Below are 25,270 nucleotides of genomic sequence, written 5' to 3'. Positions count from 1 at the left end.
AAAAGTTTTACTTGCACTTGTAACAGTACTATTCTTGCGTTGTGTACAATCATTGACATGGACTCCAACTTGTAGCACCAGTCATGGAGATTTATTCTGATAGAAACAGCACAAAATTGCACTTAATGCAATGCACTGCTCACCATCCAACTCTGCACTCACGCACGCTGGTTTGGTGCTTTATACTGGGGCAACTTAGTTACCAAAATAATACAACAATTACAATACACAATATAATATTTTTAACAATGTACCTGATAGAAACAGCACAAAATTGCACGTCATGCAATGCACTGCTCACCATCCAACTCTGCACTCACACACTGTTCAAAATATACGAACCACCCCCCCACCAAACACAGTAAGTTGCTAGCTAGCATTAGCTGGAATTCTCTACAACAAAATGCACAACAAATATGCACAAAAAACGCTGCATTTTATGTGTGATGTTCTAATAATATTTACAAACAAATTGATATAAATTGTACATTCAAATCATCACTTGGGAGTATAAAAATCACTTTTGACGTACAGTGCTTTGCAACCAACAACCTAGAGCTGGTTGGTTGCTTGTTCACTTGGACGATTCTAACTTAAACATCCTCCCTCGTAAGCAAGCCACACAAACCAGCCAATAAGATGTCATGTTGAGTAGGTGAAGGCAAGACAAAACTAAAACCAAAAACCCATTGGCTTAACAATAAAGTGGCAAGGGGAATCACCAATATAACCCTGTTACACTATGACTGTGATATGTGATATGTTTATCTCCCTTAGTTGAACGCACTGACTGTAAGTCACTCTGGATATGACCAAATGCAAATGTAGGTGAAAATAAACATACCAAAATGAGCTGCAAAGCACACTAGGTATTACTGCAATGCTACACCCGGAATAACATCAACTAAATATGTGTATGTGACCAATATCACTTTAGTTGATTTTATTTTGATTACTATTTGCCTTGTTTCGATATAGAGCTCATTAGAGTAATACTCAGCATGAATTGCAATTGTACATTTTTAGATATACATTTACATTTAGTTAATTTATCAGATGCTCTTATCACAACATAGACTTCTGAAACTATTGCATGGTGAAAGGGGGCCACATATTTGTGAACCGCTATAAAAACAAAATGGTACAGAAAATATTTTTTTATTTTGAAAACAAATTACAGCTCTCAAATGTATCTTGTTACAAAATCCATCAAATCAAATTTTATTGGCCACATGCGCCGAATACAACAGGTGCAGACATTACAGTGAAATGCTTACTTACAGCCCTTAACCAACAGTGCATTTATTTTTAATAAAAAAGTAGAATAAAACAACAAAAAAGTGTTGAGAAAAAAAGAGCAGAAGAAAAATAAAATAACAGTGGGAGGCTATATATACAGGGTACCGGTGCAGAGTCAATGTGCGGAGGCACCGGCTAGTTGCGGTAGTTGAAGTAATATGTACATGTGGGTAGAGTTAAAGTGACTATGCATAAATAATTAACAGAGTAGCAGCAGCGTAAAAAGATGGGGTGGGGGGGGCAGTGCAAATAGTCTGGGTAGCCATGATTAGCTGTTCAGGATCTTATGGCTTGGGGGTAGAAGCTGTTGAGAAGTCTTTTGGACCTAGACTTGGCACTCCGGTACCGCTTGCCGTGCGGTAGCAGAGAGAACAGTCTATGACTAGGGTGGCTGGAGTCTTTGACAATTTTGAGGGTCTTCCTCTGACACCGCCTGGTATAGAGGTCCTGGATGGCAGGAAGCTTGGCCCCAGTGATGTACTGGGCCGTACGCACTACCCTCTGTAGTGCCTTGCGGTCGGAGGCCAAGCAGTTGCCATACCAGGCGGTGATGCAACCAGTCAGGATGCTCTCGATGGTGCAGCTGTATAATTTTTTTAGGATCTGAGGACCCATGCCAAATCTTTTCAGTCTCCTGAGGGGGAATAGGCTTTGTCGTGCCCTCTTCACGACTGTCTTGGTGTGTTTGGACCATGATAGTTCATTGGTGATGTGGACACCAAGGAACTTGAAGCTCTCAACCTGTTCCACTAGAGCCCCGTCGATGAGAATTGAGGCGTGCTCAGTCCTCTTTTTTTTCCTGTAGTCCACAATCATCTCCTTTGTCTTGGTCACGTTGAGGGAGAGGTTGTTATCCTGGCACCACACGGCCAGGTCTCTGACTTCCTCCCTATAGGCTGTCTCATCGTTGTCGGTGATCAGACCTACCACTGTTGTGTTGTCGGCAAACTTAATGATGGTGTTGGAGTCGTGCCTGGCCATGCAGTCATGGGTGAACAGGGAGTACAGGAGGGGACTGAGCACGCACCCCTGAGGGGCCCCCGTGTTGAGGATCAGTGTGGCAGATGTGTTGTTACCTACCCTTACCACCTGGGGGCGGCCCGTCAGGAAGTCCAGGATCCAGTTGCAGAGGGAGGTGTTTAGTCCCAGGATCCTTAGCTTAGTGATGAGCTTTGAGGGCACTATGGTGTTGAATGCTGAGCTGTAGTCAATGAATAGCATTCTCACGTAGGTGTTCCTCTTGTCCAGGTTGGAAAGGGCAGTGTGGAGTGCAATAGAGATTGCATCATCTGTGGATCTGTTGGGGCGGTATGCAAATTGGAGTGGGTCTAGGGTTTCTGGGATAATGGTGTTGATGTGAGCCATGACCAGCCTTTCAAAGCACTTCATGGCTACAGACGTCAGTGCTACGGGTCAGTAGTCATTTAGGCAGGTTATCTTAGTGTCCTTGGGCACGGGGACTATGGTGGTCTGCTTGAAACATGTTGGTATTACAGACTCAGTCAGGGACATGTTGAAAATGTCAGTGAAGACACTTGCCAGTTGGTCAGCACGTGCTCAGAGTACACGTCCTGGTATTCCGTCTGGCCCTGCGGCCTTGTGAATGTTGACCTGCTTAAAAGTCTTACTCAAATTGGCTGGATAGAAGTGGTTTAGCTCGTCTGGAAGTCTTGTGTCACTGGGCAGCTCGCGGCTGTGCTTCACTTTGTAGTCTGCCACATCCGACGAGCGTCAGAGCCGGTGTAGTACGATTCAATCTTAGTCCTGTATTGACTCTTTGCCTGTTTGATGGTTCGTCGGAGGGCATAGCGGGATTTCTTATAAGCGTCCGGGTTAGAGTCCCGCTCCTTGAAAGCGGCAGCTCTACCCTTTAGCTCAGTGCGGATGTTTCTTGTAATCCATGGCTTCTGGTTGGGGTATGTACGTACGGTCACTGTGGGGACGACATCATCGATGCACTTATTGATGAAGCCAGTGACTGCTGTGGTGCACTCCTCAATGCTATCTGAAGAATCACGGAACATGTTCCAGTCTGTGCTAGAAAAACAGTCCTGTAGCTTAGCATCTGCGTCATCTGACCACTTTTTTATTAACCGAGTCACTGGTGCTTCCTGCTTTAGTTTTTGCTTATAAGCAGGAATCAGGAGGATAGATTTATGGTCAGATTTGCCAAATGGAGGGCGAGGGAGAGCTTTGTATGCGTCTCTGTGTGTGGAGTAAAGGTGGTCTAGAGTTTTTTTTCCTCTGGTTGCACATTTAACATGCTGATAGAAATTAGGTAGAACGGATTTAAGTTTCCCTGCATTAAAGTCCCCGGCCACTAGGAGCGCTGCCTCTGGATGAGCGTTTTCCTGTTGATTTATGGCCTTATACAGCTCATTCAGTGCAATCTTAATGCCAGCATTGGTTTGTGGTGGTAAATAGACAGCTATGAAAAATAGTATTGGTAAATAGTGTGGTCTACAGCTTATCATAAGATACTCTACGTCAGGCGAGCAAAACCTCGAGAGTATTTGATTTTGTGCACCAGCTGTTGTTTACAAATATACACAGACCGCCACCCCTCGTCTTACCGGAGTCAGCCGTTCTATCCTGCCGATGTAGCGTATAGCCCGCTAGCTGTATGTTGTCCATGTCGTCGTTCAGCCACGACTCGGTGAAACATAAGATATTACAGTTTTTAATGTCCCGTTGGTAGGATAACCGTAATCTTAGGTCATCCAATGTATTCTCAAATGATTGAAGATTGGCTAATAGGATTGATGGGAGAGGCCGTTTACTCGCTCGCCGTCGGGTCCTTACAAGGCACCCCGACCTACGTCCACGATATCTCCGTCTCTTTCTCATGCGAATGACGGGGATTTGGGCCTTGTCAGGTGTCTGTAGGATAGCCTTCGCGGCCGCCTCGTTTAAGAAAAAATCTTTGTCCAATACGAAGTGAGTAATCGCTGTCCTGATATCCAGAAGCTCTTTTTGGTTATAAGAGACGATGGCAGAAACATTATGTACAAAATAAATTACAAATAACGCGGAAAAACACACATAATAGTACAATTGGTTAGAGGGCTGTAAAACGGCAGCCATCTTCTCCGGCGCCATTCTTATGAGTGTACTTCAGCCCAGTGTAATACAAATAACTAAATACTCAGAAGTAATTGAAATTCTTATTTCAAATACATGTAACAGAAATACTGCCCATCTCTGTCTATGCATTTTAGACACATTGGTTGTGGTCTGCAAGTTCTATTTCAAAATAAATGAGCATCCATGATGCTTTGGGATAATAACATTTCAGTGTTAATCCTCTCAACCCTGGATTAAATGGATATATGGTGTTATTGAGTTGTTAATGTGTTGTTAAAGCCTTGGTTTGATACAATTTATCAACTACAATAGAAACACTAGAGCCTAGAGGACAGTATTATTCTCAAAAGTTGTTACTGTTGTGTTCCCAAACAGCATCTACCTGTTCAGTCTTCCACTCCAGACATTTATACTGAACAAAAATAGAAATACAGTATGCAACCATTTCTAAGATTTTATTGAGTTAAAGTTCATATAAGGAAAACAGTCAATTAAAATAAATTCATTAGGCCCTAATCTATGGATTTCTCATGACTGGGAATGCAGATATGCATTTGTTGGTCACAGATACCTTAAATAAAAAGGTACGGCCATTCATCAGAAAACCAGTCAGTATCTGGTGTGCATGCATATCCTTCGCATAGAGTTGATCAGGCTGTTGATTGTGGCCTGTGGAATGTTGTTCCACTCCTCTTCAATGGCTGTGCGAAGTTGCTGGATATTGGTGGGAACTGGAACACGCTGTTGTACACCTCGATCCAGAGCATCCCAAACTGACGTGTCTGGTGAGTATGCAGGCCATAGAAGAACTGGGACATTTTCAGCTTCCAGGAATTGTGTACAGATCCTTGCGACATGGGGCTGTGCATTATCATGCTGAAATATGAGGTGATGGCGGCGGATGAATGGCACGACAATTGGCCTCATGATATCGTCACAGTATCTCTCTGCATTCAAATTGCCATCAATAAAATGCAATTGTGTTCGTTGTCCGTAGCTTTTGCCTGGCCATACCATAACCCCACTGCCACCATGGGGCACTATGTTCACAACGTTGACATCAGCATGTCAGGTGGATGGATTATATTGGCAAAGGAGAAATGCTCACTAACAGGGATGTAAACATATTTGTGCACACAATTTGAGAGAAATATGCTTTTTGTGTGTATGGAACATTTCTGGGATCTTTTATTTCAGCTCATGAAACATGGGACCAACACTTTACATGTTGCATTTATATTTTTGTTCAGTGCATGTCATAGAATAGCAGATGTGAAATGGCTCGTTAGTTAGAAGTGCATGCTAGTAGCATTTCAATCAGACAATTGACCACAGGAGGTTGGAGGCACCTTAATTGGGGAGGACAGGCTCGTGGTAATGGCTGGAGTAGAATGAGTGGAATGGTATCAAATACATCAAAAACATGGTTTCCATTTGTTTGATGCCATTCCATTCGCTCCAATCTATCCATTATTATGAGCTGTCCTCCCCTCAGCAGCCTCCACTGCCATGCACTCTTAGAAAATATGGTCCCAAAAGGGTTCTTTGGCTGTCCCCATATTATAACCCTTTTTGGTTCGAGGCAGAACCCTTTTGGGTCCCATGTAGAACCCTATCTGGAAATAAGCTTTTTAAGATCTAGATAGCACATTTCTTTCAAAGAGTTTAGGACACACTGCCTGAAGAGCACTGCCATGAATGCACACAACAAAGCAAATAAAATGGCAGCCATTTTAATGTGTTGGGACATATTCCCAAGTTGTGATGTATCATCTAAATTGTGCAAACAAAGAGCGTGTCCACTCTCCATTCTAATGTCCAGCTAGTCCTCCGATGTGGTCAGCTCCAACCCAGACAGTGTGTAAGGGTCTGTGCTTCACCAGAAGAGGGTAGAGAGGGGGAGGCAGGGGGGAGAGAGAGAGGTAGTGTGTGTGTGTGTGTGTGAGAGAGAGAGAGAGACAGAAAGAGAAAGAAAGAGAGATAGTCTGATTGGCTGCAGCTCGCTCTCTCTCTTTCTATATACATTTGGCTCTCTGTACCCTTCCAAAAAATAAGGTGCATGAGGTCTCAGCTGGAGAATCAGGTCCAATAATATTATGTATTGCTGGAGCAGGATAGTGCATCATCCAGTGTTTAATTGCCTCTAAGCTGTCTATTTGCAAGAGGAAATGAACATATTTGATTTGTCAGATTCTTGACTAAAGTCATTAAGGACAGGGTAAGTCACGGAAATTATGCTAACGAAAATTGATGCCACTTGATGATTACCAAATAATCACTGATCATTTGGCAAATGCACTCACATCACTTCATTTGCATATTTTATTCACGCTAGCTCATCAACCATCACACTAAGTGAACGCCGCCAAAACGCCTCAGTATCACTTGCCTCTCTCACCTGCTGTTGGCTATCCTCGAGGTGGCTAGGCTACGTAGCTTTGGGCCATACAGTCAGGCAGTCCCACAAAGCATTGGCCTGTCACGTCGAAACAATCCCCCTCTCGCTCTCTTCCTTTCTCAGGTGATGCGCGCACAAAAAACACACCCGTCTGCGGCCAGAACCCCGTCTTTTGTCAGTCGGCTATCCCCATGGTGGCCGCGACGACTCATCTTTCTGCTGACGTCCCGGTGTGGCGTTAGAGTTGCCAACCCCAGCATTCTAAAAGTTCTGCCGTGGCCCGGAGGCATGGTAAAGCATTGGTAACAGGCACAGCGCAGGTGTGTCTTGTTGTGCAATCGGCTTCTCCTCAATGATTCAGACAGCAGCCTCAACTGAAGGCCTATCAACAAGGGAGTCTGGGACTTTTTCGCTAATCCGCTAATGCTTTCTCTTTTCCCTCCCTATCTACGTACAGTGGAGCCACAGCTGATTCATTTAATCCCAACTTTCCCTTTTTTGTTGTTATAATTAATACCGCACGTCTTGGGCACACTCAAGGTAATTAGCGTTGTTTTTCTCCAGCGACACACAGCAGATGGTGATTGAAAATAGAAGGATGAGTCGCTCAATCAGCCGCCATTTGTGTGTAACCATTAATTATCTAGGAGAAGTATCCATTCGTGGTCCCCAAAGTTGATAGTTTGGGGGAGAAGAATACATCTGTTGTTCATCATTCTTTGAAACACAACTGTTGGAATGGGGAGTGTGTGATCATAATAGCTCTGTCATAATCGTCTCCCCATCAATTGCCTTACGATAGACAGACGCATCTTGGAGGCCTATAGGAAGGCACTGGTGCTACTGAAACAGTTCTGGAGCCTTTGGAGATACCGTATATACACTCTGTCAGTGCTAGTCTTGTGACCTCAGGGTAGAAGCAGGTTCAAATCCACTGTTAAAGGCTAGTCTAAATATACTTCTCAGTAGATTCAGACAAATTGATTACTTCAAGGGCAGTGGTGTGGTAGAGGCCAAAAACAAAATATACTGCACCAAAATTATTATTTCATATGATCCAATGAGAACAATATGACCGTTGGCATCCCAGTTGTTAGCTCACATGACCATCATGGCACATCTTACCATGCTACAGACAGGATTAAAGAAGCAGACTCTCGTTTCGTATATGGCAACCGATGGGAGTTGCAACTCTTTGCCACCGGCTATGGGAATCATCACGATGATATGATATTTCAGGCAAAGACAACATTTAGTTTCTTCCACCGGTTTTGGCATGACTCGTTGGAACTGGCTAGCACGGGTTATGCATGAGTAGAGAGCTCAAGGAACGTATACTTTTCCTGGTGACAGAGGGAACAGCACTGCTTATCAAATCCTCTAAAAATAAAACTTAAGGAGGGGGGAGGAGAGTAGAGGTTTGGGGCTCAAGCTTAGGAAGCCTTGAAAGAAAACGGGAGGCAAGAGAACTGAGGAATCCAGGGACCTCGCCTCGCCTGCATCTCTTTGATGTCATTCCGTCATTGCTAACAGCTCACTAATCCTACTTCTTTGCATACTCTAATCCTGTTTTTTCTCCCCTTACTTCCCAGTCCTAATGGTGTCACTTAACTTGAATTATTATGATAGAATTATACAGGCAAGTGATTTAACTAGAATGCCAGTTTCACACTATTAGCGAGAAAAAATGTGTTCCTTCTGAGATGGAATTTTTCCAATGAATCATGTACTTGCCCGAGAATAAACTGGTCCTGATACTAAATTACGGGTAGCATTACACATGTTCCACCCCACAGCCTTTAATGAACTAGTCTTGAGTAGTGTAATATTCTTATCAAGGTCTTTTCCCCCTCTTCCACCCTGACCTGCATATTCTGTATGGGAGAGGCAAAAACCTGTGAGAAACACGTGAGAAAAAATGCTACTGCCTTAAGGTCTCAATGACCTGACGATTTATTTATAAATAAATGTTCAATGCGACTGTGATTAGACTTCATTCTATGTTCAAGTTTAATACGTCTACTTTAGAATTGTCAATTTTTTACTCCACAGAGCCTTTGGACGACAGTACCAACCCTAATACCAGTGCAACTCAATGAAGTGCAGGAAGGATAATGGCCGCCTCGCAACTCTAAATAACATATCCTGTTTGTCCTGGAGAGAACCAAAGCTGATCAAACCCCATTATCTGCAAGGCTTCCACTTACTTCCAAACACTGTTCCCTTGCTTTTTCCCTCCCCCTCCTCCCCTTCCCGTCGCGATAGAATGGCCGACATTATCTGTTATGTGTTTTTTATTATTAACCAGTAAGATAAGCACCTATCTGGATTGAGATTTCCAGGGACAGTTTCATCCTGTGGAAAGGGCAAGCAGAGAGACCTCCAGCTGGAGTTCTGCAGCTGAACTGAAATGAAAGCTGGCCACCTCTTTTTCTCCGGGGCTAAATGGCAGCCCTTAATAAAAAACACAATAAGACCCCCAGCCTTAAAGTTTAATGCACATTCCTCCCATATTTCCCTTCACACCGGCAGAAACAAAGGTTAGGGGGCTTGAAGAGATAGGTCCAGCCACGAGGCCAACATGCAGGCGATACAGTCCATAATGACCAGCCCTTTGCATATTAACGAAACAATCATCAGCTTGCCAGTACTCCGTCTGCCATTTTGTGACTTTAATGAATTTGTCCCCTCAACTTTTTAAATTAACTTGCAGAGTCATGGTGCGCTAGGCTAAAGTTGTAGACATAGATAACTAGGAGAATATATAGCATCGCTCAGGTGATAGAAATATCAAAGAGGGGAAAGCTGGGGAAAGCTGGGGTCTAATTAATTTCTTAGTGGTGGAGAGTGGTAGCTGAGTGAGAAGGGTCCATCACTTGAAGGCATTGAAATGTTTCATGAATAGACTTTCATTTCATACAGTCCATGATGGTAGAGCAACGTAATGCAGATATATATACAGTGCATTGGGAAAGTATTCAGACTACTTGACCTTTTCCACTTTGTTACGTTACAGCTTTATTCTACAATTGATTAAATAGTTTTTCCCCTCATCAATCTACACACAATACCCCATAATGACAAAGCAAAAACAGGTTTGTATACATTTTTGCAAATGTATAAAAAAAAATAAAAAAATAATGAAATATCACATTTACATAAGTATTCAGACCCTTTACTCAGTACTTTGTTGATGCACCTTTGGCAGCGATTACAGCCTCGAGTCTTCTTGGGTATGACGCTACAAGCTTGGCGCACCTGTATTTGGTGAGTTTCTCCCATTATTCTCTGCAGATCCTCTGAAGCTCTGTCAGGTTGGATGGGGAGTGTCGCTGCACAGCTATTTTCAGGTCTCTCCAGAGATGTTCGATCGGGTTCTGGCTGGGCCACTCAAGGACATTCAGAGACTTGTCCCGAAGCCACTCCTGCATTGTCTTGGCTGTGTGCTTAGGGTCGTTGTCCTGTTGGAAGGTGAGCCGCCCCAGTCTGAGGTCCTGAGCAGGTTTTCATCAAGGATCTCTCTGTACTTTGCTCCGTTCATCTTTCCCTCGATCCTGACTAGTCTCCCAGTCCCTGCCGCTGAAAAACATCCCCACCACCATGCTTCACCGTAGGGATGGTGCAAGGTTTCCGCCAGACGTTACGCTTGGCATTCACACCAAAAAGTTCAATCTTGGTTTCATCAGACCAGAGAATCTTGTTTCTCATGGTCTGAGAGTCCTTTAGGTGCCTTTTAGAAAACTCCAAGCGGGTTGTCATGTGCCTTTTACTGAGGTGTGGCTTCCGTCTGGCCACTCTACCATAAAGGCCTGATTGGTGGAGTGCTGCAAAGATGGTTGTCCTTCTGGAAGGTTCTCACATCTCCCCAGAGGAACTCTGGAGCTCTGTCAGAGTGACCATCGTGTTCTTGGTCACCTCCCTGACCAAGGCCCTTCTCCCCCGATTGCTCAGTTTGGCCGGGGTGGCCAGCTCTAGGAAGAGTCTTGGTGGTTCCAAACTTCTTCCATTTAAGAATGATGGATAGCCACTGTGTTCTTGGGGACCTTCAATGCTGCAGAAATTTTTTGGTATCCTTCCCCAGATCTGTGCCTCGACACAATCCTGTCTCAGAGCTCTACGGAGCAAAAATGTCTAAAGACTTGTTTTCGCTTTGTCATTATGGGGTATTGTATGTAGATTGATGAGGATTTTTATTTATTTAATCGATTTTAGAATAAGGCTGTAACGTAACAAAATGTGGAAAAAGTCAAGGGGTCTGAATACTTTCCTTATGCACTGTATATATCTCTGTCAAACCTACAGTAAATGCTAACTACTACAGGAAGTGGGGTCTCATGTCTAACATTGCATACAGTAAAACAGTTATTTTCATATATTCACTTATAGCATAGAGGGTAGACTTCAAGGAAACGTGATTACAGTTATGCAGTGCCGATTTAAATTGGTCACAATGATGCCTGACTAAGGGAAGTACACACTCTTACCATGACAATGAGAGGACGCAGGAGGGATGAAGGTAAAGAAGAGAAAGGACAGTTCCCAGTGAGTTTCTTTCAAACACATTTCCCTTTATTGACATGTTGAGGCTGATGAGAATTGCACATAAAAATAAAATTCACAAGAAAGTCATACAATAGGTAGAACCACAAAAGGCATTGGTAAGGACTTGGCAGAAGGCAACGTGGATAGGACACAAACAGGTAACAACCCAAAGAAATACACCCCCCCACCCCCCCCACCCCACCCCACCCCACCCCAGACAGACACACACACACGCTCACACACATTATTGTCCTTCCAAAAGAAACATGATCACCCAACAAACGTTTAAGCAGTGGCCAATTCCTCAGTAGTTCACATTATTAAAGAGTGCCACAGTTGACATTTTCAGAACCATAAGGTGTTATAATATATTGCTACTCCTGGCGATTTACAAAGCAGATTTTTTTATTACAATGATTAAAGCCACATCTATCAAATGGGATGCGACGCCATTACCCATGCGCTGTACAGAAGAAAAAAAAATATGTTGAAATACAGGTGGAGGGGTAAGATTTTCCCCCACTGATTTTGCCTCTTTGCATCTGGAAAATTTGCTAGTTTTCATCTACACAGTCAATCTTGATGAAAGGTGGCCTGTGATCAGTGAAGCTTTCATACAAAAGAGTTCTACCTCTTGTGATGGAGGCAGTTTTTTCTCATTACTTGGCTCTCACTATAAACAGGATATTAATTGAACCAGAAAGCACTAGTTTACCTTTAATGTCACGTTGAAGGTGTTGTGATATCTGGACTGTGGGGCAGCAGCGCCTAATGGAAAATGGTGCGGCGGCATGCAATATTGAGTAGTTTCTCTAGGTTTATAGGATGTCATTCAAGTACTGCCATTCAGACAGGAGAGCCTGATAGCCGAAGTAGTTTGTGCTGTATCGGCTGTCATTTAATAGCCATGCGCTACACAGACAAATGTTTTGGTGCTAGGATGCTTGTTGCTGAACACTAAAGTTTTAACACTGTGTTTTCTGTTGTATTAGTTTACATTTGTACAGTTGCCACAAGGTTCTACAGAAACACACAGACCCAAACTCACACTAAATGGGCAAACATGAGTGTTGACTGACTAGAACATAGTGTAAGTGTTCTCTGTTGGGTGATAAGGGTCATGTGACCATGCTAAGAATGGAATGGAATCCCCGTATATAGCCAGCGATTGGGTAATGGGTCGGATCTAAAACCACAACAATATAAGCTAAAGTACAAGTTTGAAAAATAATTTATTGCTTTTTTAAATACTTTTTCTTTCATTTATATTATCATTAATTATTTTTGTAATTATTGTGAATAATGTCAATATTATCATCATGTATATATATATATATATATTTTGAACATCAAATACAAGATTTAAAAAAAATTCTGGAAAGAAAATTGTAAACTTTTTGTTTGGCATTCACATAATCAAGCGTGTGTGGAGCAACGACTCAGAGTTTTATAGTGTGGTACAACAAAATTCCTGCAAAATCATTTTATTGCTTCATGTTCTACTGTGTAAAAAGGAAAATAATGTGGTAGACATTTTGTCATGGCTGCAAACCACTGTTGTGGAGACAGAAATCACATGGACAATGAGCAGCATATCTCATCCCACTGTCGAGGAGATTATTAAGAATATTTTGATTGTTTCTGAAAGGCATAGAAAGTAATATTAATATAATAATATAAAGTAATATTCCCACAAATGGTATTATTATGTATTGTACATCTTACCACTGATTGTAAATTAAATAACTAAAATCTAATAACAATATAAATAGCTACAATTTGTGAGGTATGCCACGTGACATGGGAACCATAAATATTTTTGATTCAAATATTAAAATAAATAGATAAATATGCATGGTTTATCCTGTTTGAACAGATGAAACATAGTAGTAGTCTTTTCTCAAATAGAGTAAAATTATCAAAACGAGAACCATAAAAAGCATTGAAATCAAAATTAGTTGATATATATATATATTCTGATTGTTTCAGAGATAATTAATAAAAATGGGGTTTGTTTTTTTACAATCATGAAAAAACACGTTAAAAATGCATTTTACACTAGTTGTAGAAGGAAAAACACTGACCTGACTATAAATGGTTAACTTTTTTCCCCAACAAAATAAATCTTAAAAAATGAAATTTGTTGACATGCTCCCTCGAAATGAGCCTCCAACACACATTTTTACAATCATGTCATGTCTTCTAAACTTTATGTAGGTGTACAATATCTTTTACATCATTGTAATAACTACAGATCAACATTCTTAATTAAGAAAATGTCTTCATCAAAAGGCTGCATTTTACAGTGCATAGCTGTAACAAATAAAGAACTTTGTCTGATATGTACACAAAAAAATACAACATATTTTGATAATATCTGTAAATACAGGGCTACATTTTTGTCCGAAAATGTAGACAGCATTGTTATCTCTCGTTAATAGTGTAACACCACATCCAAACACCAGATTTTAAAAAAGAAAATCAGGCACAAAAATAAAAGAAAAAAAGCCTGAACAACCTGCACATTTTCACCACTCAAAGCATTGTTGGGTGTTTGTAGTGCTTGGAGAAAAAATCTCATGAATGTCTTTGTCTTTCACTGACTGTTGTACAAGAGTACAGCACACACATCTGTACACAGGTTATGAGGATTCACTGGCTCTCCCGGTACTTTCTCTTCCCAGCTTCTTCAGAAGCTATGTTCATGTAAACTTTGTTTTTAATATACTTTATATATATAGGTCTATATATAGAGATTCATCTTTATATACTCTCTTACATAGAGTGTAAAACTTCGGGTAGTCTCGTAGTCAAAGGACAGAAACATTAGTGAGGTATCAAGACATCCCTCTTTGTAGACAGCAGGTGACAGGGCACCTGTTACCTTCTCAGGCTGCGCTGGGCCTCTCTCAGCAAGCTGTCGAAATCCATGGAGTCGTACTTGCTTTTAGTGGAAGCTGGATCAAAGTCATCAGAATGGGAATCTGAAATGAGAGATGTATATTGACGTCAGTGTTAAGCAGACTAAGTGGTCTCCAATTCTTGTCACAAAATCACTCTCACCTTTGTTTAGTTCTGCACATTGAAGGGCAGTTTCCTGGACACATAAAGCCTAGTCCTGGACTAAATAGCATGGCCAATGGAGAATCTCCATTGAAATACCTTTTTAGTCCAGGACTAAGATTAATCTGTGTCCAGAACTGCCCCTAAATGTTTGACAAGTCAGGTCATCGTGACTTTGCTATATTCTGAATACATCCATTTCAAAGGACGTTCAAACCATTTCACATAATCCTATAAACAACTGTAAATCTGTATCACTATCATTTGGCTCAGTGTTGGGCAGATAGATACTCAGATCTGCATCTATCTCAAAGGACTCATTTGAATCTGTTGCTTTTCAATAAGTCTGAAAGCTATCTGTACCCCCTCCAACGTTTCATATCTCCCCACAAATTAGAAGTTTAGACACCATTCATCTTTACATAATTCAAAGGCTCAGGGTGGAAAATAAAGCTTTCCTGATACTGAGCGCCAAAAACGCCAAAACTGAGCGGGCGGCGGGGGCATTTATTTTGATTGGTCGGCCCGATATTAAATGAGTCTTATCTCTCTTGGCAGACAGCTTCACAAATGGGGCCCCCACACGGGGCGGAAGCACGCTTTGAGAGCTTGAGAAATGGGAATGACCATGGCATGCAGGAGATGCCAGTCGTGATCTAATGCCATGGCCAAGGGGTGGATTGTGTCACACCGCGCACCTTGAAGGATGACAAATACCCATGTGCACTACTTAGAACTAATGGACAGTCAAAAAAAAAATAACGAGACGAGAGGGCCGGGCAAGATAGAGAGGAGGAACTGAGGCCGCTCCTGCATGACATTATTCAAGTTCCCTCGCTTTGAACAGGACGTATTTTTCTCTCTCGTTATTTATCCTACCCCCATGGGCAGTTTGGGATAGACTGGTCTTTCTCTCTAAAAGTGAGAGGAAGCAGAATGAAGGTCTTTCTTTTCATTCTGAGAGACTGATTAGTAGTGTCATGGACCTGGGATTAACGCATCGTCGCTGTACATTTCACAAACGTCCACTCCGTGAATGCCATTGGTTTCAGGCCCGAGCCTCAGAAATAAACATTAACGTCTTTGTTCCTTTGAAGAACATTTGATTTTTTGCCTCTGCTGTGACCTACTGACCTCCCAGTTCGCCCTGCATTAAACATTCCCCACCTCACGCTTTGTCGTAGAATGAATGTCGAGTGGAAAACGGGAGCAACTATACAAGCCCCACTTGGCATCTTAACCTCCATCATGAAATGGAGCAAATGATCTCTTGTGGACACACAGACGAGCATCCATCTTGATGGACTGACTGACTCCGGCTATAGTGCTATTTAAACATTGCTCCCAGAGTGTCTACCTTCTGTTAATGATAGTGGGGCTATAGTATAGATAGGGGATGAGAAATAGAGGGATGGAGATCCCATTTTCTCTTCTTGTTTTCAACAGGCGTCTACGTAGGGAGAAGATTTGTATCAGTACCTTATATTATTTATCAAATCCGCCATCCGGCAATATAGCCACGTCCTTCTGAACAATGAGTGCTGTCTTTCGGGCGTATACGATTAATTTTTTCTGTGCACTTGTACGTTGGCACCTTTTCCTCCGATTAATCGACTAGCTCTACCCGTGCTATTAAGTCGCCGGCACTTTGTAGGGCTGCCGTCTTGAGGAGCCGACCCTGTGTCAGTGTCTAAAAGCATGAGGAAGAGAGTGCTGATTATTAGTCAATCAGGCCTCTGCTGTCAGGTTCGTTTCCTCTCTCCCTCCCTCTGTGGATGACATGCTGCTAGGTACCACAGTGAGGTCTTGCCTCTGTTGAACACCACAACAGCTGGCAACAGATGGAGGCTCACCCAGGAGGGAGGGGCTGAGGGGATTTAACCTTGCCCCCTCCTCCCTCCCTCCCTCCCTCCCTCCTCCCTCCCTCCCTCCTCCCTCCCATCCCTCCCTCCCTCCCTCCATCCACATCCCTCTCTTTACCCTCCAAGAGGACCAGAGCATAAAATATACATGCCTGTATATAGGGTATCAAAACAAACCGCAGACAAGCTTTTAAAGGGCATCGTTCTCCTTCTTTCCAATTCCATACTTCTTGAGTATCGACTAAGTACAAAGATGTAGGCTGTGAGCAATGGAATGGAACAAGGCCTCTCCATTCCTCGAGATATACTCCTATCTAGGCGCCGGTAAAAGAGCAGCTCTATTCCTGGAATTGTACACAGATTGACCCCTGAACTGTTTTTGCCCGTGATGACTGGAAGGTAGATTCTAAAGCTTGAGGGGGGGTGGTAAGAGTAAAGATATGCTCTTTGATTTTTAAAGGCATCATTTGAGCCTTTTTGCTTTTGCAGCTTCCCACCCCTCCCCTCCCCTCCATCCTTCACTCCCTTTGACAGTCCACGTGTATTAGCAGAAGCTCCGGGGCTCTCCCGAGCAACAACAAAGCAGCACTTACCCAAGTCTGTATAATTTGATTTGCAGAACTGCTTTTGTCCACCGAAGCACAGCTCGAACTGGGGCTCGTTTGATCGGCGTAAGGTGTGTCCGTTTTCAAGGGCAGCGAAGGCGTCACAAGTGTAGCGATAGGTGATGAAGCCAAAATTGTCCCTGCGGTCGAGAACAGAAAATGAAAAGTCAAACCAACAACGTCAGGTCCTCCTCTGGTAGCGGACATCCACACTATTTATATGCAAAAGAGAAATCAATAAAAATGTATCTTTGGGGCTCTTTTTAGGCTAGGGATAGATAGGGCAACAGACACGATTGGAATGCAAAAAGAGCTATCCTGCCCTGCGTCTACACCTGACTTTGACATAGTAGTCGATGCAAAGCCCTGAAAGAGATGCTGGTTTTCTGTGTCCCACCTAACCCAGAGGGTAGGAATGAATGGACTGATGTACTACAATGAATCCTATTACCCCCCCCATGCACCCAACACACACAAACATACACAGTCCCGGGGCCTTACCCGTCATCTCTCAGGTTCACGGCACACTCTTCGATCTCGCCGAAGACTTCAAAGCGCCGCTTCAGCTCGGTCCGCGTGCTGTCGGACCTCAGTCTCCCCACGTACACCACCCGTCTCTCCTCCTGCTCATTAAAGGAGAGAAAGAGAGAGGGAGAGAGATGAAAGGAGGCGTATATATTCCTCTCTTTTCTCTTTTCCCCTCCCCTTCAAGCCTACTCGGTGGCCATAATGAACTACTCGGAACTCCCGACGGCGAGCGCTGACTCGAGGCCACCCTTTTGTCACTTCGCTCTTGTTTTTTTCCCCGTTGATTGGTCGGGCTGTGCTATATACCTCCTCTTATCTGATAGGACAGATTCATTATGGTATTTTTTCCCGGCCCTTATAGAACCGTATACCTTCAGACTATCAGAGGTAGTGTTTTCTTTTCCTCTTTCGTTTTGTGGTCTGAGAACTCATAATGACTCAATGACTTGTTTGGTATTACACAACTCAACAAGCCTATATCTGTAGTCAAAAGAGGACAAATGCATTTTTAAGTGTCCTTCAATTATGGGTAACTGTTGCACTAGTGAATTAGACCCCTCGCTTGGCCCTAAATATCAGATAATAAGCTCCAGTTACACATACACCATTAAAGAAACCTGTACGAAACACCATTACTAAGACCAGGCCATGGGGGAGAAAACACCATTACTAAGACCAGGCCATGGGGGAGAAAACACCATTACTAAGACCAGGCCATGGGGGAGAAAACACCATTACTAAGACCAGGCCATGGGGGAGAAAACACCATTACTAAGACCAGGCCATGGGGGAGAAAACACCATTACTAAGACCAGGCCATGGGGGAGAAAACACCATTACTAAGACCAGGCCATGGGGGAGAAAACACCATTACTAAGACCAGGCCATGGGGGAGAAAACACCATTACTAAGACCAGGCCATGGGGGAGAAAACACCATTACTAAGACCAGGCCATGGGGGAGAAAACACAATTTTCCACAAACCACAAAGGACACAAAGGTCACAGCGGCATAATTTAGACCTACCGCACGAGGCTGCAATTATGGTTTTGGGAGCAATTTAATTGCATCTGCTAATCATAAAATGCAGAGCAAGCCTCTAGGCTGTTGTATCACTGAAATTATTTATTTATTCACTCATTTACTTGCCATTACTGGGGCGAGTCTATAGAGATCCATTCAAATGTTGAATGCTACCCCGGGGCCACTGGTAACTGATACATGTAAATCAGTCGCCTGGTAGTAAAACTCAAAGTTCACCTCCGCAAAGAACCAAGAACCAAGGTTCTGTCCCAAATAGCACCCTATCCCCTACATAGTGCACTACTTTTGAGTAGAGTGCTATGGGCCCTGGTCAAAAGTAGTGTACTATATAGGGAATAGGGTGCCATTTGGTATGCATGCTAAATGGTAAGACATAAGCTCCAATCCTTAGGAAAATACAAATTAACCATAATATTCTGTATATTTTTCTTTCCTCTCCTCCCTTCACATACAGTATGAGACAAAGCGTTTGCTGAATTAGTGATTTAGTTGCTGACAATTGATAAATACGCCGGCTTTCCGAGACGGCACCCTGAGGCTGGCCGTCTGTTTGTGTGTGTGTGTGTGTGTGTGTGTGTGTAGCCCTCGCATCATCTGGCCTCCCAAACCTCTACTGACAGCTTGGCTTTGCTGCCCGTAATTGTCTCACCTAAAATGTATGCAGGCCAAAGATGGCATGTGTGAATTATTTGACGTGCACATTTATCATCCTGTGTTAGCATGTTTAAAACGTGTGCAATGTCACACAGAGACAGAGGTAGAGAACGGAGAATTGATATTCATCCCATTTTCATTGAACGTAAACTAGACCACTAGAAAGATTCCTTATTTAAACAGTGTACATTTCCATGGCAGTGAATTTCCTTTTTTTAGCCCTCTTCCTTCTCTTCCTGTTTCTAACATCTGCCCCTGTTGTGTGATTAATAAGATCCGACACCGTTCCCAGACGCTGGAGACTTTAAAAAATACACAACCTGGAGATAAAGAGGAAACGTGTGTAGCCCTGAATGATTCAGTGACTCACTTTGCATGTATTCATTCATTACAGAGGAACAGTAGGCAGCAGGCACGGCAATGAGCCCTTAACTGTCTGCCCTGTCTAGGTAATGCAGAGGGTGTGTGAGACAGCGATGGGCACAGCCGGGCTATATTAACTCCAGGCTGCCGTTAGAAGAAAGAAAGAAAAAAAAAAAAAAAAAAAAAAAAAAGAGAAGAAAAGAGAGAGAGAGAGAGAGAGAGAGAGAGAGAGAGAGAGAGAGAGAGAGAGAGAGAGAGAGAGAGAGAGAGAGAGAGAGAGAGAGAGAGAGAGAGAGACAGAGAGAGAAGAGAGAGAGAGAGAGAGAGAGAGAGAGAGAGAGAGAGAGAGAGAGAGAGAGAGAGAGAGAGAGAGAGAGAGAGAGATAGAGAGATAGAGATAGAGAGAGAGAGAGAGAAGGGGGGTTAAGAGATAGGCAGAGAGGAGAGAGAGAGAGAGAGAGAGAAGAGAGAGAGAAATAAGAGAGAGAGATTCACTGAGTATACAAAACATGAAGAACACCTGCTCTTTCCATGACATAGACTGACCAGGTGAATCCAGGTGAAAGCTATTATGCCTTATTGATGTCACTTGTTAAATCCACTTCAAATCAGTGTATATGAAGGGGAGGAGACAGGTTAAATAAGGATTTTTAGGCCTTGTGACAATTGAGACATGGATTGTGTATGTGTGTCATTCAGAGGGTGAATGGGCAAGACAAAAAAAGTAAGTGCCTTTGAAAGAGGTATGGTAGTAGTTGCCAGGCGCACTGGTTTGTCAAGGACTGCTGGGTTTTTCTCGGTCAACAGCTTCCCATTTGTATCAAGAATGGTCCACCACCCAAAGGACATCCAGCCAACTTGATACAACCGTGGGAAGCATTGGCGTCATCATGGGCCAACATCCCTGTGGAACGCTTTCGACACCTTGTAGAGTCCATGCCCCGACGAATTGAGGCTTTTCTGAGGGCAACTCAATATTAGGAAGGTGTTCCTAATGTTTTGTCCACTCAGAATATAAGACAGGGGAACTCACTAATGCTTTTTGACTTTGCCTCTCCCTCTGCTCGGCCCTCTCAAACTCCCTCTTCTCGTAGTCCCGGCGGTACTCCTCCCGCTTCAGACGCTCGTGCTGGTATTCCTCGTAGCTGTCGTACCTGCGGAGGGACCAAATCAAACCCATCATTTCCACTGTCCTCCACCGCCCTTCCAACATCTGCCCTTCATTTTGACGTCCGCACTTATGAAGCGTATCGGCCAAAACCCCACCAAGGAGTTGGGCTAAATTTCCCCCTCCCAGAGTGGTAGGGAAACTAACAAACGCATTAATAAGAAGATGCCTCCTCCTGGTCGTAAAGGTTATGGATCCCGCAGGAGAGGCCCGCGGGAGAGAGCGGATAGCGGGTGAGACGCACAGTAGGGAGCTGGACAGCTGCCACTGTCAGCATTACTTCACATCATTACTTTCAGCTTAGTCCGGGGGAAAGAAGTGCAACTTTTCTCTCCTAACTCTCTCGTCAGATGTGGCCATGCATTAGAGAGATGGGAAGATAGGACTTTGGGCTTGTCTGGTGTCGTTGGACTAATCAATGGCTAAGGAAGGAGTGCCAATATTCTACACCGTGTTCCACAATCCTGCTGGTTTTCAATCAATACAAGTTTTTGGTTAAAAAGGCAAGGACGAAAACTAGCATTAACTGAAGGGACTGGATCATCAGGGACCTAAGCTATTTACCCCTGGTTTAGTGTTAGGGATGTGGTGGACCCTTACCTTGGCCTGCGACTGAGGGGGGATCTGGACTGTGAGTGAGGGCTTTTGTGGGTCCTGGACCGCAATGTGCTGGAGTCCATGTTGTGGCGAGACCTGCAAAAACAGAATACATATTAATCATCAAGATATCAATCATCCAGAGTCTTATAATTAAAAAAAGGTTTTAATGAAATGTAGTATCTTGTGTTTTTAAAGTATTGTCTAAATGTAACTGTGCATTCTGCATAATTCAGTCTTGTCGACTGCGAGCATTATTTAAATAAATGAAATCATATCTGAGATGCGTATCTCTGAAACAGATAATATTGTCTAGACATGACACTCACTGTACTTAAGCATTCCTAAATCATAGCCTTTTCTTACAAGATGACAGAGCCACAGTGTCAAATCTGACCTTAAAAAACACATAACCAAAAGTCCAAATATATTCAGCACATTTTCCTAGTTTGACCGAACTTGACTTCCTTCACTCTTCTCCTCCACAGTGCAGCTGGGAGAAATGTTCTCACCTTTCCTCCCATCAGGGCCAGTATGTACTGTACAAGCACCTCGTATCTATGTTAAATGAGGGGAAGGTCCCTACAGAGTACAGGCTCTTTAGCTCCCATTGCTTTATTATTGAACTGATGCTGAAGAAGGGAGACTTGAATAATAGAAGAAGAGAAGTTAGTCTATGGTCGAACGTCCACAGAGTTAAGGAAGTCGAGAGTTTGAAAAGAGTGGGGGAGTACTTGAGAAAAATGTGTAGAATATTTTTCACTTTGAGTTCTTGAGATTGAGATACTTTTTACTCAGGTATCCTTAACCTTTTATGAGGTTACTTTTCCCCGCTTTTCTTCTTTCAACTAACCGTGACATCTTTAGCAACCTAGTGACCGTCTCTGTGTATTGTATCATAATGTTGGCGATAGTCCTCAGCGTGAGTGATTTATCAAAGATAAAAGACTACAAAACAGAAGGCAAAGCTAACCTCCATTGAGACTGACCTTTCAGTAACCCAGCAAACCAACTTAAACTCACTTATGAACGTGAGGGAATTGAATGAATAGTCTATCCAGTTTGCAAGGCACTCAATGCAAGACTGCTGATAAAGTCTCCTTATATTTGTAGTTCTACTCAGTATCTAGAGTATATCCGTAAAAAAATAAAAACATAACCCCCTTTGCTCTGATCAAAGGGAACCATGGGAAATGTAGTTATCCTGGGCTGCTGTGATGATGTACATTGTTTTCAGATGAGGGGATAAAGAACTAAACTTTGGCTTTCATCTCTGGGGGGTTTCGCCTGGCGCTCAGTAAAACAACAGCTGCTGCCTAAAACAACACGCACCACATCAAATAGTAGATCCCGGGTAAACGGAGGTGGGAATGAGTGACAAAATGCTCAGATAACAATCATTGCCAGGGGAAAAGAGGCTTTGACAACGTTGAAGCAACCAAAGCACAACGCCTCAGGCACTGCTTATTTTCCTAGTTGCCGCCTTCTCAGATTTACAGTTTGACTAACACACCAAACCTCCATGTCTGGTATCTGCTAGTGGAACCCTGGGTCTGCATGTACAAGCTTCTCAGAGTAGGAGTGCTGATTTAGGATCAGTTTCCCCTTTAGATCATAATGAATAAGATTATATGTACAGGAGGGACCTGATCCTAGATCAGCACTCCTACTCTGAGAAGTGTGAAACATATGGCCTCTGCTCTGTAGTAACGCACTGAGAGAGTTGAGCTTGGCTAGCCTCACTACACCAGCCTAACACAATCCACTGTAGTCGTCCAGCCAGTAAGGATTCTCCCTGGCCCTGCCACACTCTCTCCTATTGTAAAAAGCCTCTTTCCTCTGGAACATAACAAGTCTTCTCCATGATTCTATCTCAGGCTGGGGATGCAGAAGCAGCTAGAGGCCCCATACTGGGAGACTGAAGAGACTATCCTCTCCTGACTCCATCTCTGACCTGTTTACACGACTGAGCTGTCTGCCCCCTGCCGGGAGCACCGTCAGAGCCGCCCACAATGCTTAGGCAACGTTCAAACAACAGAAGGGAAACGTCACCCACCAGGAGGGAACGTGTTAGTTGGCTGTATTCCGATATCCACACTGGAATGCTACTTAGAATGAAGCTAAGTAGTAGATATATTGGGCAAGACTTCTAAGTGGTGTGGTAGTATGGACATGGGAACCTAGCCACAGTGAGTAGAGATTGAGGGTTTACTCACCTGGAGGAGGGGCGTCCGTCGGGTGAGCTGGAGAGGGAGCGTCTCCGGTGGTGGGAGGAGGAACTGTGGGAGCGGGAGCGGGAGCGAGAGCGGGAGGAGGGGGAGCCCAAGCGGGGCCATCGGAAGTGTCTGGGGGAGAGGAGGAGGGAGGAGGGGGGCGAGACGGAGCCCCGTGAGGGGGAGCAGCTGGACGGCGAGCAGGACGGCGAGCAGGACTCGAAAAGCAGGTCCAGGGGGGTGCCCTCCCAGGGGTAGAGGAAGCGCCCCTCGGTGCCGCGATCCTCCAGCTCCTCGTGGAAGGGAGAGAGGCCCGGGTGCAGGTACCCAGTAGAACCAGACCCATAACCAGGGAGCTTGCGGTAGTACTCGTCCCAAGCAGGGCTCTCCTTGGGCGGCTGCGGAGCTCCGGTCATCTCCCCTCCTCCCTGTCTCCCCTCCTCCACCACCACCACCACCACCTCCTCCCCCTTCTCACCCTGGCTATAGATAGCTTGCTGGGGGCAGCCAAAGTGCTTGTTGAGCTCCGCCCGGATCTCCTGGTCTCGCAGGGGCTGCTTCCTGCTGGCGGAGTGCTGGTCCCCTTCTGGGGTCTGTGGTGGGGGTGGTTTGTCCTGGGTGGTGGGGGTCCGGACCTGCCCCCTAGCCTCCTTACCCACAGGGGAAGAACTCTGCTGCTGCTGCAGCTGCTTGGCCAAAGAGGATGAAGATGGAGGAGGAGATGTAGAGGATGAAGAGGAGGAGGAAAATGAGGAGGGTGGCATGGCTGAGTCCTTACATTCCACATGCCTGTCCTCCACCATACCCGGATTGGGCTTCAGAGGGGTTGTCGTAGCAGTCGTTATGGTAATGGTAGCATCAGCCGCATTAGCGTTAGCGCCGGCGGCAGGGTCCTGTTTTGTGCTGGCCGCCGTGGACTGACAATAGTCGTGGTCGCCATAGCAGCGAGGCTGGACACTCCGCTTGTTGTTGCCGCCGCAGTGCTCCTCCTGGCAACCCCCTGTCGTCGCAGCAACCACAGAGGTGGGGAGGGCAGTGGACGCTTTGCTTAGCTGGGCGTACAGCTCAGTCTGCTCGGGACCCTTCCTGCCTGGGGCCAGGGTTGGGGCTAGGGGTCTGCAGGGGTCCGCCTCGCTCAGCCGAGCCCTTTTGCACGCCAGGGCAGATGAGGAGCATGAAGACAACTTGGTTTTGAGCGATGCTTTGAAAGGGATCTCTTGACTGGCTTTGTGGGGGGGCGTGGTAGGTGGTGTCAGACCTGGAGAGAGGGAGGGAGGGAGGGAGGGGGAGAGAGAGAGGGAGGGAGGGGGAGAGAGGGAGGGCGGGAGGGGGCGAGAGAGAGAGGGTCGATAAAAGAGAATGGAAATATAATGCATTCTACCTCCCCACCTACCCCCCTCTCCTCGCACTCCCCACAACCTGTTTAAAGACAGTGGACACACACAGGGGTTGATTAAAATATTCACTTTCATTCCTGCTCCTAATCCTGATCCGTATTTTATTGCAATCTTGACAGATTAATGCAATGCTCTGTGTAATTTAATATGGTAGAGCCGCTACACGGCTCGGTTACCACCGCCATCCATCCCTCCCTCCCTGACCTTGGACAATCCCTCATTCAGGAAGGAGAGAAAAACATCGGCAGCGGACAAACATCCTCCTCGAGTGGAGCGTCCTTTGAAAATGTAACCATCGAATATAGCCTACACGTTGGATGATGGCCAAGCGATTTCAATAAAAGCAAAGACCTTTGGGCTCAGTTTTGAAAATCTATCACAAATGTCCTATGTTTCGGGCTTCTTCTCTCTACTGCAAGTCAAGGGAGCGAGATATGTCGGGTAGCGAGATGC

The 25,270-nt window shown here is 44.5% G+C and overlaps 1 protein-coding gene across 5 annotated transcripts in view; it reads right to left on the bottom strand.

Annotated features, from left to right (window-relative positions):
• Positions 1-11,535: 11,535 nt before the first annotated feature.
• The window catches only part of ppargc1a (peroxisome proliferator-activated receptor gamma, coactivator 1 alpha), a 57,690-nt gene continuing 43,955 nt past the window's right edge, over positions 11,536-25,270 (bottom strand). For all 5 annotated transcript variants that reach the window (XM_041882533.2, XM_045221810.1, XM_045221808.1 and 2 more), the window contains exons 8-13: positions 23,424-24,678; positions 21,211-21,303; positions 20,476-20,596; positions 17,355-17,476; positions 16,842-16,993; positions 11,536-14,307 (exon numbers count right to left, since the gene is read on the bottom strand). In XM_041882533.2, the coding sequence (XP_041738467.2) occupies positions 14,204-14,307; positions 16,842-16,993; positions 17,355-17,476; positions 20,476-20,596; positions 21,211-21,303; positions 23,424-24,678 (1,847 nt within the window). In that variant the 3' untranslated portion in view covers positions 11,536-14,203. The remainder of the gene's footprint in view (positions 14,308-16,841; positions 16,994-17,354; positions 17,477-20,475; positions 20,597-21,210; positions 21,304-23,423; positions 24,679-25,270) is intronic.

The sequence above is a fragment of the Coregonus clupeaformis genome, chromosome 8, assembly GCF_020615455.1.
Source record: "Coregonus clupeaformis isolate EN_2021a chromosome 8, ASM2061545v1, whole genome shotgun sequence".
NCBI lineage: Eukaryota > Metazoa > Chordata > Actinopteri > Salmoniformes > Salmonidae > Coregonus > Coregonus clupeaformis.
This window is presented reverse-complemented; position numbering and strand designations above follow the sequence as displayed.